Here is a 14,886-nt window from a genome sequence, read left to right as displayed (position 1 = left end):
CTATATAAAAATACTATATAGAAATACTATATAGAAATACTATATAAAAATACTATATAAAAATACTATATAAAAATACTATATAACTGGAGTGTATTCATTTTGCGGGCTGCAAGGTGTCTACCGAGTTTATTTGCCATGAAGTACTATGCTTCATTTAAACAGTAAAACATGATATTCCTGCTGAAGTTCAGATGTTATTTTATGTTATTTTATGAAATGTTAAAACATACAATCTACCTGCAGTGAAGCCGTTCAACATTTACATCACATTCAGCAAAAACCCCTCCACTCCCCACCCCCTAACCACCACCCCCCCACAACAAAATTAACAAATAGGGAAAAACAACAAATCTAAACAGCAAGGCGAGATGTTTTTTTCTTCTTTACCTTGTAAAGCTTTATGGACTTTTTCTAAGATAGAAATGAAAGAAAAATAAATCACTAGCTCAGATATAACGAGTATGAAATTGTAATTCCCCTAATGTAAGCCTTAAAAGCATCCCATATTACTGGGGGTTATCTTTTACCTCTATGTCTACATAATGGTAAAGTTGTTTTAGTATTTAATACATGTAAGGGTCTTAAAGATGCCTTCTGTTCATTCTCCATATTCTGTCATTCTCCAAGTGTATTTTCTATTGGTGTAATTAAACATGATACTGGAGAATGATCTGATATCACCTGGAAATATATATTTTTTTGCCCAGTAAATTGTCGAGTGCTTTTAAAATAAAAAATAAATTGTAAATTGTTGAATAGATTTTATTTGAGAGAAATTGTAGTATTTTTGTAGTTGGGAATAGTCTATTTCTAGGTATCCTGTCGATTATTTGTAGAAATGAAAATATTTCACCTCTTTGGAGTTTTTTATTGCTACATCTGTCAATCTAATGTATGATGTGGCTCACCTGCCCTAATACTACTTCCTGTCTGGATTTCATCTAATGTATGATGTGGCTCACCTGCCCTAATACTACTTCCTGTCTGGATTTCATCTAATGTATGATGTGGCTCACCTGCCCTAATACTACTTCCTGTCTGGATTTCATCTAATGTATGATGTGGCTCACCTGCCCTAATACTACTTCCTGTCTGGATTTCATCTAATGTATGATGTGGCTCACCTGCCCTAATACTACTTCCTGTCTGGATTTCATCTAATGTATGATGTGGCTCACCTGCCCTAATACTACTTCCTGTCTGGATTTCATCTAATGTATGATGTGGCTCACCTGCCCTAATACTACTTCCTGTCTGGATTTCATCTAATGTATGATGTGGCTCACCTGCCCTAATACTACTTCCTGTCTGGATTTCATCTAATGTATGATGTGGCTCACCTGCCCTAATACTACTTCCTGTCTGGATTTCATCTAATGTATGATGTGGCTCACCTGCCCTAATACTACTTCCTGTCTGGATTTCATCTAATGTATGATGTGGCTCACCTGCCCTAATACTACTTCCTGTCTGGATTTCATCTAATGTATGATGTGGCTCACCTGCCCTAATACTACTTCCTGTCTGGATTTCATCTAATGTATGATGTGGCTCACCTGCCCTAATACTACTTCCTGTCTGGATTTCATCTAATGTATGATGTGGCTCACCTGCCCTAATACTACTTCCTGTCTGGATTTCATCTAATGTATGATGTGGCTCACCTGCTGAAATACTACTTCCTGTCTGGATTTCATCTAATGTATGATGTGGCTCACCTGCCCTAATACTACTTCCTGTCTGGATTTCATCTAATGTATGATGTGGCTCACCTGCCCTAATACTACTTCCTGTCTGGATTTCATCTAATGTATGATGTGGCTCACCTGCCCTAATACTACTTCCTGTCTGGATTTCATCTAATGTATGATGTGGCTCACCTGCCCTAATACTACTTCCTGTCTGGATTTCATCTAATGTATGATGTGACTCACCTGCCCTGATACTACTTCCTGTCTGAATTTCATCTAATGTATGAATGATGTGGCTCACCTGCCCTAATACTACTTCCTGTCTGGATTTCATCTAATGTATGATGTGGCTCACCTGCCCTAATACTACTTCCTGTCTGGATTTCATCTAATGTATGATGTGGCTCACCTGCCCTAATACTACTTCCTGTCTGGATTTCATCTAATGTATGATGTGGCTCACCTGCCCTAATACTACTTCCTGTCTGGATTTCATCTAATGTATGATGTGGCTCACCTGCCCTAATACTACTTCCTGTCTGGATTTCATCTAATGTATGATGTGGCTCACCTGCCCTAATACTACTTCCTGTCTGGATTTCATCTAATGTATGATGTGGCTCACCTGCTGAAATACTACTTCCTGTCTGGATTTCATCTAATGTATGATGTAGCTCACCTGCTGAAATACTACTTCCTGTCTGGATTTCATCTAATGTATGATGTGGCTCACCTGCCCTAATACTACTTCCTGTCTGGATTTCATCTAATGTATGATGTAGCTCACCTGCTGAAATACTACTTCCTGTCTGGATTTCATCTAATGTATGATGTGGCTCACCTGCTGAAAGACTACTTCCTGTCTGGATTTAATCTAATATTGCTTGAATTCTAGCTAAAACCCACAGATCTGCCCCTGGTGTGATATATAATGAAATCAAGGTGTATTTTTCACCACGTAGGGTACAATTCAATATTAGAAAACATCCTTGGTCTGTGTGCTGGGATAAGGGAGTGCTATTATTTATCAGGATACCTACACCTCTGCTGTTCCTACAGTAGGGGGCAGTATAGACCTCTGCTGTTACTACAGTAGGGGGCAGTATAGACCTCTGCTGTTACTACAGTAGGGGGCAGTATAGACCTCTGCTGTTACTACAGTAGGGGGCAGTATAGACCTCTGCTGTTACTACAGTAGGGGGCAGTATAGACCTCTGCTGTTACTACAATAGGGGGCAGTATAGACCTCTGCTGTTACTACAATAGGGGGCAGTATAGACCTCTGCTGTTACTACAATAGGGGGCAGTATAGACCTCTGCTGTTACTACAGTAGGGGGCAGTATAGACCTCTGCTGTTACTACAGTAGGGGGCACTATAGACCTCTGTAACTACAGTAGGGGGCAGTATAGACCTCTGTTACTACAGTAGGGGGCAGTATAGACCTCTGTTACTACAGTAGGGGGCAGTATAGACCTCTGTTACTACAGTAGGGGGCAGTATAGACCTCTGTTACTACAGTAGGGGGCAGTATAGACCTCTGTTACTACAGTAGGGGGCAGTATAGACCTCTGTTACTACAGTAGGGGGCAGTATAGACCTCTGTTACTACAGTAGGGGGCAGTATAGACCTCTGTTACTACAGTAGGGGGCAGTATAGACCTCTGTTACTACAGCAGGGGGCAGTATAGACCTCTGTTACTACAATAGGGGGCAGTATAGACCTCTGCTGTTACTACAATAGGGGGCAGTATAGACCTCTGCTGTTACTACAGTAGGGGGCAGTATAGACCTCTGCTGTTAATACAATAGGGGGCAGTATAGACCTCTGTTACTACAATAGGGGGCAGTATAGACCTCTGCTGTTACTACAATAGGGGGCAGTATAGACCTCTGCTGTTACTACAGTAGGGGGCAGTATAGACCTCTGCTGTTAATACAATAGGGGGCAGTATAGACCTCTGCTGTTACTACAATAGGGGGCAGTATAGACCTCTGCTGTTACTACAGTAGGGGGCAGTATAGACCTCTGCTGTTACTACAATAGGGGGCAGTATAGACCTCTGCTGTTACTACAATAGGGGGCAGTATAGACCTCTGCTGTTACTACAGTAGGGGGCACTATAGACCTCTGTTGTTACTACAATAGGGGGCAGTATAGACCTCTGCTGTTACTACAATAGGGGGCAGTATAGACCTCTGCTGTTACTACAGTAGGGGGCAGTATAGACCTCTGCTGTTACTACAATAGGGGGCAGTATAGACCTCTGTTACTACAGTAGGGGGCAGTATAGACCTGTTGTTACTACAGTAGGGGGCAGTATAGACCTCTGTTACTACAGTAGGGGGCAGTATAGACCTATGTTACTACAGTAGGGGGCAGTATAGACCTCTGTTACTACAGTAGGGGGCAGTATAGACCTCTGTTACTACAGTAGGGGGCAGTATAGACCTCTGTTACTACAGTAGGGGGCAGTATAGACCTCTGTTACTACAGTAGGGGGCAGTATAGACCTCTGCTGTTACTACAGTAGGGGGCACTATAGACCTCTGTTACTACAGTAGGGGGCAGTATAGACCTCTGTTACTACAGTAGGGGGCAGTATATACCTCTGTTACTACAATAGGGGGCAGTATAGACCTCTGCTACTACAGTAGGGGGCAGTATAGACCTCTGTTACTACAGTAGGGGGCAGTATAGACCTGTTGTTACTACAGTATGGGGCAGTATAGACCTCTTACTACAGTAGGGGGCAGTATAGACCTCTGTTACTACAGTAGGGGGCAGTATAGACCTCTGTTACTACAGTAGGGGGCAGTATAGACCTCTGTTACTACAGTAGGGGGCAGTATAGACCTCTTACTACAGTAGGGGGCAGTATAGACCTCTTACTACAGTAGGGGGCAGTATAGACCTCTGTTACTACAGTAGGGGGCAGTATAGACCTCTGTTACTACAGTAGGGGGCAGTATAGACCTCTGTTACTACAGTAGGGGGCAGTATAGACCTCTGCTGTTACTACAGTAGGGGGCAGTATAGACCTCTGCTGTTACTACAGTATGGGGCAGTATAGACCTCTGTTACTACAGTAGGGGGCAGTATATACCTCTGTTACTACAGTAGGGGGCAGTATAGACCTCTGCTACTACAGTAGGGGGCAGTATAGACCTCTGTAACTACAGTAGGGGGCAGTATAGACCTCTGTTACTACAGTAGGGGGCAGTATAGACCTCTGTAACTACAGTAGGGGGCAGTATAGACCTCTGTAACTACAGTAGGGGGCAGTATAGACCTCTGTTACTACAGTAGGGGGCAGTATAGACCTCTGTTACTACAGTAGGGGGAAGTATAGACCTCTGTAACTACAGTAGGGGGCAGTATAGACCTCTGTTACTACAGTAGGGGGCAGTATAGACCTCTGTAACTACAGTAGGGGGCAGTATATACCTCTACAACTCAGCTCCTCTTTAAATACTCTATTTCTCCTTTTTTGAAATGTAACTCAAGCAGGAAAACTACAATCTGCTGACAATCTCTTTAAGTGTTCAAGAACCATAGCCCCCCCCCACCACCGCCACACCACCACCCCACCACCACCACCACCACACCCCACCACCATCATGAAGCCTGTGCACATTCCCATGTATTAAGATGGATTTTCCAGAATCAAAATTAGCTTCTGTTTCGTCCACCATTGAACAAATCAGATCAAACATTATTATATCATAAGAGCACAGTGGGCATTCCATGGATAGTGACTGATAGGGTTAATATATACATTACATACTGTATATAGAGCACAGTGGGCATTCCATGGATAGTGACTGATAGGGTTAATATATACATTACATACTGTATATAGAGCACAGTGGGCATTCCATGGATAGTGACTGATAGGGTTAATATATACATTACATACTGTATATAGAGCGCGGTGGGCATTCCATGGGTAGTGACTGATAGTGTTAATATATACATTACATACTGTATATAGAGCGCAGTGGGCATTCCATGGATAGTGACTGATAGGGTTAATATATAGTTAATATATACATTACATACTGTATATAGAGCACAGTGGGCATTCCATGGATAGTGACTGATAGGGTTAATATATACATTACATACTGTATATAGAGCGCGGTGGGCATTCCATGGGTAGTGACTGATAGGGTTAATATATACATTACATACTGTATATAGAGCACAGTGGGCATTCCATGGGTAGTGACTGATAGGGTTAATATATACATTACATACTGTATATAGAGCACAGTGGGCATTCCATGGGTAGTGACTGATAGGGTTAATATATAGTTAATATATACATTACATACTGTATATAGAGCACAGTGGGCATTCCATGGGTAGTGACTGATAGGGTTAATATATACATTACATACTGTATATAGAGCACAGTGGGCATTCCATGGATAGTGACTGATAGGGTTAATATATACATTACATACTGTATATAGAGCGCGGTGGGCATTCCATGGGTAGTGACTGATAGGGTTAATATATACATTACATACTGTATATAGAGCACAGTGGGCATTCCATGGGTAGTGACTGATAGGGTTAATATATACATTACATACTGTATATAGAGCGCAGTGGGCATTCCATGGGTAGTGACTGATAGGGTTAATATATACATTACATACTGTATATAGAGCACAGTGGGCATTCCATGGGTAGTGACTGATAGGGTTAATATATACATTACATACTGTATATAGAGCGCGGTGGGCATTCCATGGGTAGTGACTGATAGGGTTAATATATAGTTAATATATACATTACATACTGTATATAGAGCGCAGTGGGCATTCCATGGGTAGTGACTGATAGGGTTAATATATACATTACATACTGTATATAGAGCACAGTGGGCATTCCATGGGTAGTGACTGATAGGGTTAATATATACATTACATACTGTATATAGAGCGCAGTGGGCATTCCATGGGTAGTGACTGATAGGGTTAATATATAGTTAATATATACATTACATACTGTATATAGAGCACAGTGGGCATTCCATGGGTAGTGACTGATAGGGTTAATATATACATTACATACTGTATATAGAGCACAGTGGGCATTCCATGGGTAGTGACTGATAGGGTTAATATATAGTTAATATATACATTACATACTGTATATAGAGCGCAGTGGGCATTCCATGGGTAGTGACTGATAGGGTTAATATATACATTACATACTGTATATAGAGCACAGTGGGCATTCCATGGGTAGTGACTGATAGGGTTAATATATAGTTAATATATACATTACATACTGTATATAGAGCACAGTGGGCATTCCATGGATAGTGACTGATAGGGTTAATATATACATTACATACTGTATATAGAGCGCAGTGGGCATTCCATGGATAGTGACTGATAGGGTTAATATATACATTACATACTGTATATAGAGCACAGTGGGCATTCCATGGGTAGTGACTGATAGTGTTAATATATAGTTAATATATACATTACATACTGTATATAGAGCGCAGTGGGCATTCCATGGGTAGTGACTGATAGGGTTAATATATACATTACATACTGTATATAGAGCACAGTGGGCATTCCATGGGTAGTGACTGATAGGGTTAATATATACATTACATACTGTATATAGAGCGCAGTGGGCATTCCATGGATAGTGACTGATAGTGTTAATATATACATTACATACTGTATATAGAGCACAGTGGGCATTCCATGGATAGTGACTGATAGGGTTAATATATAGTTAATATATACATTACATACTGTATATAGAGCGCAGTGGGCATTCCATGGGTAGTGACTGATAGGGTTAATATATACATTACATACTGTATATAGAGCACAGTGGGCATTCCATGGGTAGTGACTGATAGGGTTAATATATAGTTAATATATACATTACATACTGTATATAGAGCACAGTGGGCATTCCATGGATAGTGACTGATAGGGTTAATATATACATTACATACTGTATATAGAGCACAGTGGGCATTCCATGGGTAGTGACTGATAGGGTTAATATATACATTACATACTGTATATAGAGCACAGTGGGCATTCCATGGGTAGTGACTGATAGGGTTAATATATACATTACATACTGTATATAGAGCGCAGTGGGCATTCCATGGGTAGTGACTGATAGGGTTAATATATACATTACATACTGTATATAGAGCGCGGTGGGCATTCCATGGATAGTGACTGATAGGGTTAATATATAGTTAATATATACATTACATACTGTATATAGAGCACAGTGGGCATTCCATGGATAGTGACTGATAGGGTTAATATATACATTACATACTGTATATAGAGCACAGTGGGCATTCCATGGGTAGTGACTGATAGGGTTAATATATACATTACATACTGTATATAGAGCGCAGTGGGCATTCCATGGGTAGTGACTGATAGGGTTAATATATACATTACATACTGTATATAGAGCACAGTGGGCATTCCATGGGTAGTGACTGATAGGGTTAATATATACATTACATACTGTATATAGAGCACAGTGGGCATTCCATGGATAGTGACTGATAGGGTTAATATATACATTACATACTGTATATAGAGCACAGTGGGCATTCCATGGATAGTGACTGATAGGGTTAATATATACATTACATACTGTATATAGAGCACAGTGGGCATTCCATGGATAGTGACTGATAGGGTTAATATATACATTACATACTGTATATAGAGCACAGTGGTCATTCCATGGGTAGTGACTGATAGGGTTAATATATAGTTAATATATACATTACATACTGTATATAGAGCACAGTGGGCATTCCATGGATAGTGACTGATAGGGTTAATATATACATTACATACTGTATATAGAGCACAGTGGGCATTCCATGGGTAGTGACTGATAGGGTTAATATATAGTTAATATATACATTACATACTGTATATAGAGCACAGTGGGCATTCCATGGGTAGTGACTGATAGGGTTAATATATACATTACATACTGTATATAGAGCGCGGTGGGCATTCCATGGGTAGTGACTGATAGGGTTAATATATACATTACATACTGTATATAGAGCACAGTGGGCATTCCATGGGTAGTGACTGATAGGGTTAATATATACATTACATACTGTATATAGAGCGCAGTGGGCATTCCATGGGTAGTGACTGATAGGGTTAATATATACATTACATACTGTATATAGAGCACAGTGGGCATTCCATGGGTAGTGACTGATAGGGTTAATATATAGTTAATATATACATTACATACTGTATATAGAGCACAGTGGGCATTCCATGGGTAGTGACTGATAGGGTTAATATATACATTACATACTGTATATAGAGCACAGTGGGCATTCCATGGGTAGTGACTGATAGGGTTAATATATACATTACATACTGTATATAGAGCACAGTGGGCATTCCATGGGTAGTGACTGATAGGGTTAATATATACATTACATACTGTATATAGAGCACAGTGGGCATTCCATGGATAGTGACTGATAGTGTTAATATATAGTTAATATATACATTACATACTGTATATAGAGCACAGTGGGCATTCCATGGATAGTGACTGATAGGGTTAATATATACATTACATACTGTATATAGAGCACAGTGGGCATTCCATGGATAGTGACTGATAGGGTTAATATATAGTTAATATATACATTACATACTGTATATAGAGCACAGTGGGCATTCCATGGGTAGTGACTGATAGGGTTAATATATACATTACATACTGTATATAGAGCGCGGTGGGCATTCCATGGGTAGTGACTGATAGGGTTAATATATACATTACATACTGTATATAGAGCACAGTGGGCATTCCATGGATAGTGACTGATAGGGTTAATATATACATTACATACTGTATATAGAGCGCGGTGGGCATTCCATGGGTAGTGACTGATAGGGTTAATATATACATTACATACTGTATATAGAGCACAGTGGGCATTCCATGGATAGTGACTGATAGGGTTAATATATACATTACATACTGTATATAGAGCGCGGTGGGCATTCCATGGGTAGTGACTGATAGGGTTAATATATACATTACATACTGTATATAGAGCACAGTGGGCATTCCATGGGTAGTGACTGATAGGGTTAATATATACATTACATACTGTATATAGAGCACAGTGGGCATTCCATGGATAGTGACTGATAGGGTTAATATATACATTACATACTGTATATAGAGCACAGTGGGCATTCCATGGGTAGTGACTGATAGGGTTAATATATACATTACATACTGTATATAGAGCACAGTGGGCATTCCATGGATAGTGACTGATAGGGTTAATATATACATTACATACTGTATATAGAGCGCAGTGGGCATTCCATGGGTAGTGACTGATAGGGTTAATATATACATTACATACTGTATATAGAGCACAGTGGGCATTCCATGGATAGTGACTGATAGGGTTAATATATAGTTAATATATACATTACATACTGTATATAGAGCACAGTGGGCATTCCATGGATAGTGACTGATAGGGTTAATATATACATTACATACTGTATATAGAGCACAGTGGGCATTCCATGGATAGTGACTGATAGGGTTAATATATAGTTAATATATACATTACATACTGTATATAGAGCGCAGTGGGCATTCCATGGGTAGTGACTGATAGGGTTAATATATACATTACATACTGTATATAGAGCACAGTGGGCATTCCATGGGTAGTGACTGATAGGGTTAATATATAGTTAATATATACATTACATACTGTATATAGAGCACAGTGGGCATTCCATGGGTAGTGACTGATAGGGTTAATATATAGTTAATATATACATTACATACTGTATATAGAGCACAGTGGGCATTCCATGGGTAGTGACTGATAGGGTTAATATATACATTACATACTGTATATAGAGCACAGTGGGCATTCCATGGATAGTGACTGATAGGGTTAATATATACATTACATACTGTATATAGAGCACAGTGGGCATTCCATGGGTAGTGACTGATAGGGTTAATATATACATTACATACTGTATATAGAGCACAGTGGGCATTCCATGGGTAGTGACTGATAGGGTTAATATATACATTACATACTGTATATAGAGCGCGGTGGGCACGAGGGCTGAGCAGACATTTAACAGAACACACAAGGCTCTATATGTTAGGACTTTTAAACTACAACTCCTAAGCAGGAAAAACAGAACTAGACAATCATTTGTGCCAGGTGTGATATCCCTCCTAAATAGCTCGGGCTAATGTTCCTATAGACTCAGTAAGGTCAGCAGGCTAATGTTCCTATAGACTCAGTAAGACCAGCAGGCTAATGTTCCTATAGACTCAGTAAGAACAGCAGGCTAATGTTCCTATAGACTCAGTAAGGTCAGCAGGCTAATGTTCCTATAGACTCAGTAAGACCAGCAGGCTAATGTTCCTATAGACTCAGTAAGACCAGCAGGCTAATGTTCCTATAGACCCAGTAAGGTCAGCAGGCTAATGTTCCTATAGACCCAGTAAGGTCAGCAGGCTAATGTTCCTATAGACTCAGTAAGGCCAGCAGGCTAATGTTCCTATAGACTCAGTAAGGTCAGCAGGCTAATGTTCCTATAGACTCAGTAAGGCCAGCAGGCTAATGTTCCTATAGACTCAGTAAGACCAGCAGGCTAATGTTCCTATAGACTCAGTAAGAACAGGAGGCTAATGTTCCTATAGACTCAGTAAGAACAGCAGGCTAATGTTCCTATAGACTCAGTAAGACCAGCAGGCTAATGTTCCTATAGACTCAGTAAGAACAGCAGGCTAATGTTCCTATAGACTCAGTAAGGCCAGCAGGCTAATGTTCCTATAGACCCAGTAAGGTCAGCAGGCTAATGTTCCTATAGACTCAGTAAGGCCAGCAGGCTAATGTTCCTATAGACCCAGTAAGGCCAGCAGGCTAATGTTCCTATAGACCCAGTAAGGCCAGCAGGCTAATGTTCCTGTAGACCCAGTAAGGCCAGCAGGCTAATGTTCCTATAGACCCAGTAAGGTCAGCAGGCTAATGTTCCTATAGACCCAGTAAGGCCAGCAGGCTAATGTTCCTATAGACCCAGTAAGGCCAGCAGGTTAATGTTCCTATAGACCCAGTAAGGCCAGCAGGTTAATGTTCCTATAGACTCAGTAAGGCGAGCAGGTTAATGTTCCTATCGACTCAGTAAGGCCAGCAGGTTAATGTTCCTATAGACCCAGTAAGGCCAGCAGGTTAATGTTCCTATCGACTCAGTAAGGCCAGCAAGCTAATGTTCCTATAGACTCAGTAAGGCCAGCAGGCTAATGTTCCTATAGACTCAGTAAGGCCAGCAGGCTAATGTTCCTATAGACTCAGTAAGACCAGCAGGTTAATGTTCCTATAGACCCAGTAAGGCCAGCAGGCTAACGTTCCTATAGACCCAGTAAGACCAGCAGGTTAATGTTCCTATAGACTCAGTAAGGCCAGCAGGCTAATGTTCCTATAGACCCAGTAAGGCCAGCAGGCTAATGTTCCTATAGACTCAGTAAGGCCAGCAGGCTAACGTTCCTATAGACTCAGTAAGACCAGCAGGCTAATGTTCCTATAGACTCAGTAAGGCCAGCAGACTAATGTTCCTATAGACTCAGTAAGGCCAGCAGGCTAATGTTCCTATAGACCCAGTAAGACCAGCAGGCTAATGTTCCTATAGACTCAGTAAGACCAGCCGGCTAATGTTCCTATAGACTCAGTAAGGCCAGCAGGTTAATGTTCCTATAGACTCAGTAAGGCCAGCAGGCTAATGTTCCTATAGACCCAGTAAGACCAGCAGGTTAATGTTCCTATAGACTCAGTAAGGCCAGCAGGCTAATGTTCCTATAGACTCAGTAAGGCCAGCAGGCTAATGTTCCTATAGACCCAGTAAGGCCAGCAGGCTAATGTTCCTATAGACCCAGTAAGACCAGCAGGATAATGTTCCTATAGACCCAGTAAGGCCAGCAGGCTAATGTTCCTATAGACTCAGTAAGACCAGCAGGATAATGTTCCTATAGACTCAGTAAGACCAGCAGGATAATGTTCCTATAGACTCAGTAAGGCCAGCAGGCTAATGTTCCTATAGACCCAGTAAGACCAGCAGGCTAATGCTCCTATAGACCCAGTAAGGCCAGCAGGCTAATGTTCCTATAGACCCAGTAAGGCCAGCAGGCTAATGTTCCTATAGACCCAGTAAGGCCAGCAGGCTAATGTTCCTATAGACTCAGTAAGGCCAGCAGGCTAATGTTCCTATAGACTCAGTAAGGCCAGCAGGCTAATGTTCCTATAGACTCAGTAAGACCAGCAGGATAATGTTCCTATAGACTCAGTAAGACCAGCAGGATAATGTTCCTATAGACTCAGTAAGACCAGCAGGATAATGTTCCTATAGACTCAGTAAGACCAGCAGGATAATGTTCCTATAGACCCAGTAAGGCCAGCAGGTTAATGTTCCTATAGACTCAGTAAGAACAGCAGGCTAATGTTCCTATAGACCCAGTAAGGCCAGCAGGCTAATGTTCCTATAGACCCAGTAAGGCCAGCAGGCTAATGTTCCTATAGACTCAGTAAGGCCAGCAGGCTAATGTTCCTATAGACCCAGTAAGGCCAGCAGACTAATGTTCCTATAGACTCAGTAAGGCCAGCAGGCTAATGTTCCTATAGACCCAGTAAGACCAGCAGGCTAATGTTCCTATAGACTCAGTAAGACCAGCAGGATAATGTTCCTATAGACCCAGTAAGGCCAGCAGGCTAATGTTCCTATAGACTCAGTAAGAACAGCAGGTTAATGTTCCTATAGACTCAGTAAGAACAGCAGGCTAATGTTCCTATAGACCCAGTAAGGCCAGCAGGCTAATGTTCCTATAGACCCAGTAAGGCCAGCAGGCTAGTCTTTAAAAACATGTTTTATTGGTATGTAACTGTTATGAAAGTTGTTTTGTCAATTGTGTTTTGTATTTAAACTTTAAATGTGAACATGACACTGCAACAACATGTCCCCATGGGGACAATGAAGTCAGTCAGTTGTGCACCAAAACAAACTGGATTATGTCACAGGAGAAAGAAAAGGAACAGATTCTGGGAGCCATCTTGTTTCAGCAGCAACTGGTGGTTGGGGGACATTCTTCAAAAACAGGTCATCCCAGTAGACAATCACAGCGTGTCTGTTTTGTTGGGCTGTGCAGTGGAGCCTGTCCGTACGGTGGTGGGCTGGTACCGGGTCTGGTAACGGAGCTGGTATCGGGGCTGGTATCAGGTGGTACCGGGGCTGGTATCAGGTGGTACCGGGGCTGGTACCGGGGCTGGTATCAGGTGGTACCGGGGCTGGTATCAGGTGGTACCGGGGCTGGTATTGGGGCTGGTATCGGGGGAAGGTATCAGGTGGTACCGGGGCTGGTATCGGGGGAAGGTATCAGGTGGTACCGGGGCTGGTATCAGGTGGTACCGGGGCTGGTATCAGGGGAAGGTATCAGGTGGTACCGGGGCTGGCATCGGGGCTGGTATCAGGTGGTACCGGGGCTGGCATCGGGGCTGGTATCAGGTGGTATCGGGGCTGGTATCAGCTGGTATCGGGGCTGGTATCAGGTGGTATCGGGGCTGGTATCAGGTGGTATCGGGGCCGGTACCGGGGCTGGTATCGGGGGAAGGTATCAGGTGGTATCGGGGCTGGTATCAGGTGGTATCGGGGCTGGTCCCGGGGCTGGTATCAGGTGGTATCGGGGCTGGTATCAGGTGGTATCGGGGCCGGTACCGGGGCTGGCATCGGGGGAAGGTATCAGGTGGTATCGGGGCTGGTATCAGGTGGTATCGGGGCTGGTCCCGGGGCTGGTATCAGGGCTGGTATCAGGGCAGTACCTCTGCTTGTGGGCAGCGGGAGCTGAAGACTGTATGGTAATGTTCTATAAGGATCTCAGTGAAGATGTTGAGCGGTGTTAGAGATGTCAGAGAGACAGAGCCCTGAGAAGGCCAGGACAGATTGACACCAAACACACAAGCCAGGTTGGAGGGAGACATCTTGTTGATGATACTCTGCTGAGAGACCTGGAGGAGGAGGGGAAGAGAGAGAAAGTGTTTACACTTGATCCTGACTAAACAGACTGCCTGCCATTCAACCTGTCAGAAGGA

General features: G+C 42.2%; 2 protein-coding genes across 7 annotated transcripts in view; both read right to left on the bottom strand.

Moving 5' to 3' along the window:
* Positions 1–872: 872 nt before the first annotated feature.
* Positions 873–14,287, bottom strand: LOC118942991 (histidine-rich protein PFHRP-II-like). The gene is made up of 3 exons (XM_036958454.1): positions 14,242–14,287; positions 2,050–2,445; positions 873–1,667 (listed from the first exon to the last, which is right to left on the bottom strand). Exons 1-3 carry the CDS (start codon positions 14,285–14,287, stop codon positions 886–888), a joined length of 1,224 nt encoding a protein of 407 aa, XP_036814349.1. The 3' UTR covers positions 873–885.
* The window catches only part of LOC118942849 (rho GTPase-activating protein 8-like), a 34,449-nt gene continuing 33,218 nt past the window's right edge, over positions 13,656–14,886 (bottom strand). For all 6 annotated transcript variants that reach the window (XM_036956716.1, XM_036956711.1, XM_036956712.1 and 3 more), the window contains one exon: positions 13,656–14,802. In XM_036956716.1, coding sequence (XP_036812611.1) covers positions 14,605–14,802 — 198 coding nt within the window. In that variant the 3' untranslated portion in view covers positions 13,656–14,604. The remainder of the gene's footprint in view (positions 14,803–14,886) is intronic.

The sequence above is a fragment of the Oncorhynchus mykiss genome, chromosome 21 (genome assembly GCF_013265735.2).
Source record: "Oncorhynchus mykiss isolate Arlee chromosome 21, USDA_OmykA_1.1, whole genome shotgun sequence".
In the NCBI taxonomy this organism is placed as follows: Eukaryota; Metazoa; Chordata; class Actinopteri; order Salmoniformes; family Salmonidae; genus Oncorhynchus; species Oncorhynchus mykiss.
The sequence above is the reverse complement of the archived record's forward strand: the minus strand, read 5'-3'. Positions and strand labels throughout refer to the sequence as shown.

Excerpts from the sequence above, each read along its gene's own strand:
- LOC118942991 (XM_036958454.1), bottom strand. The coding sequence starts at position 14,287 with ATGCCAGCCCCGGTACCACCTGATACCAGCCCCGATGCCAGCCCCG. Across the intron at positions 2,446-14,241 it reads CAGCCCCGATGCCAGCCCCG|GAAGTAGTATTAGGGCAGGT; the intron begins GTACCACCTGAT and ends AAATCCAGACAG. Across the intron at positions 1,668-2,049 it reads AGGAAGTAGTATTAGGGCAG|GTGAGCCACATCATACATTA; the intron begins GTGAGCCACATC and ends GTATTTCAGCAG.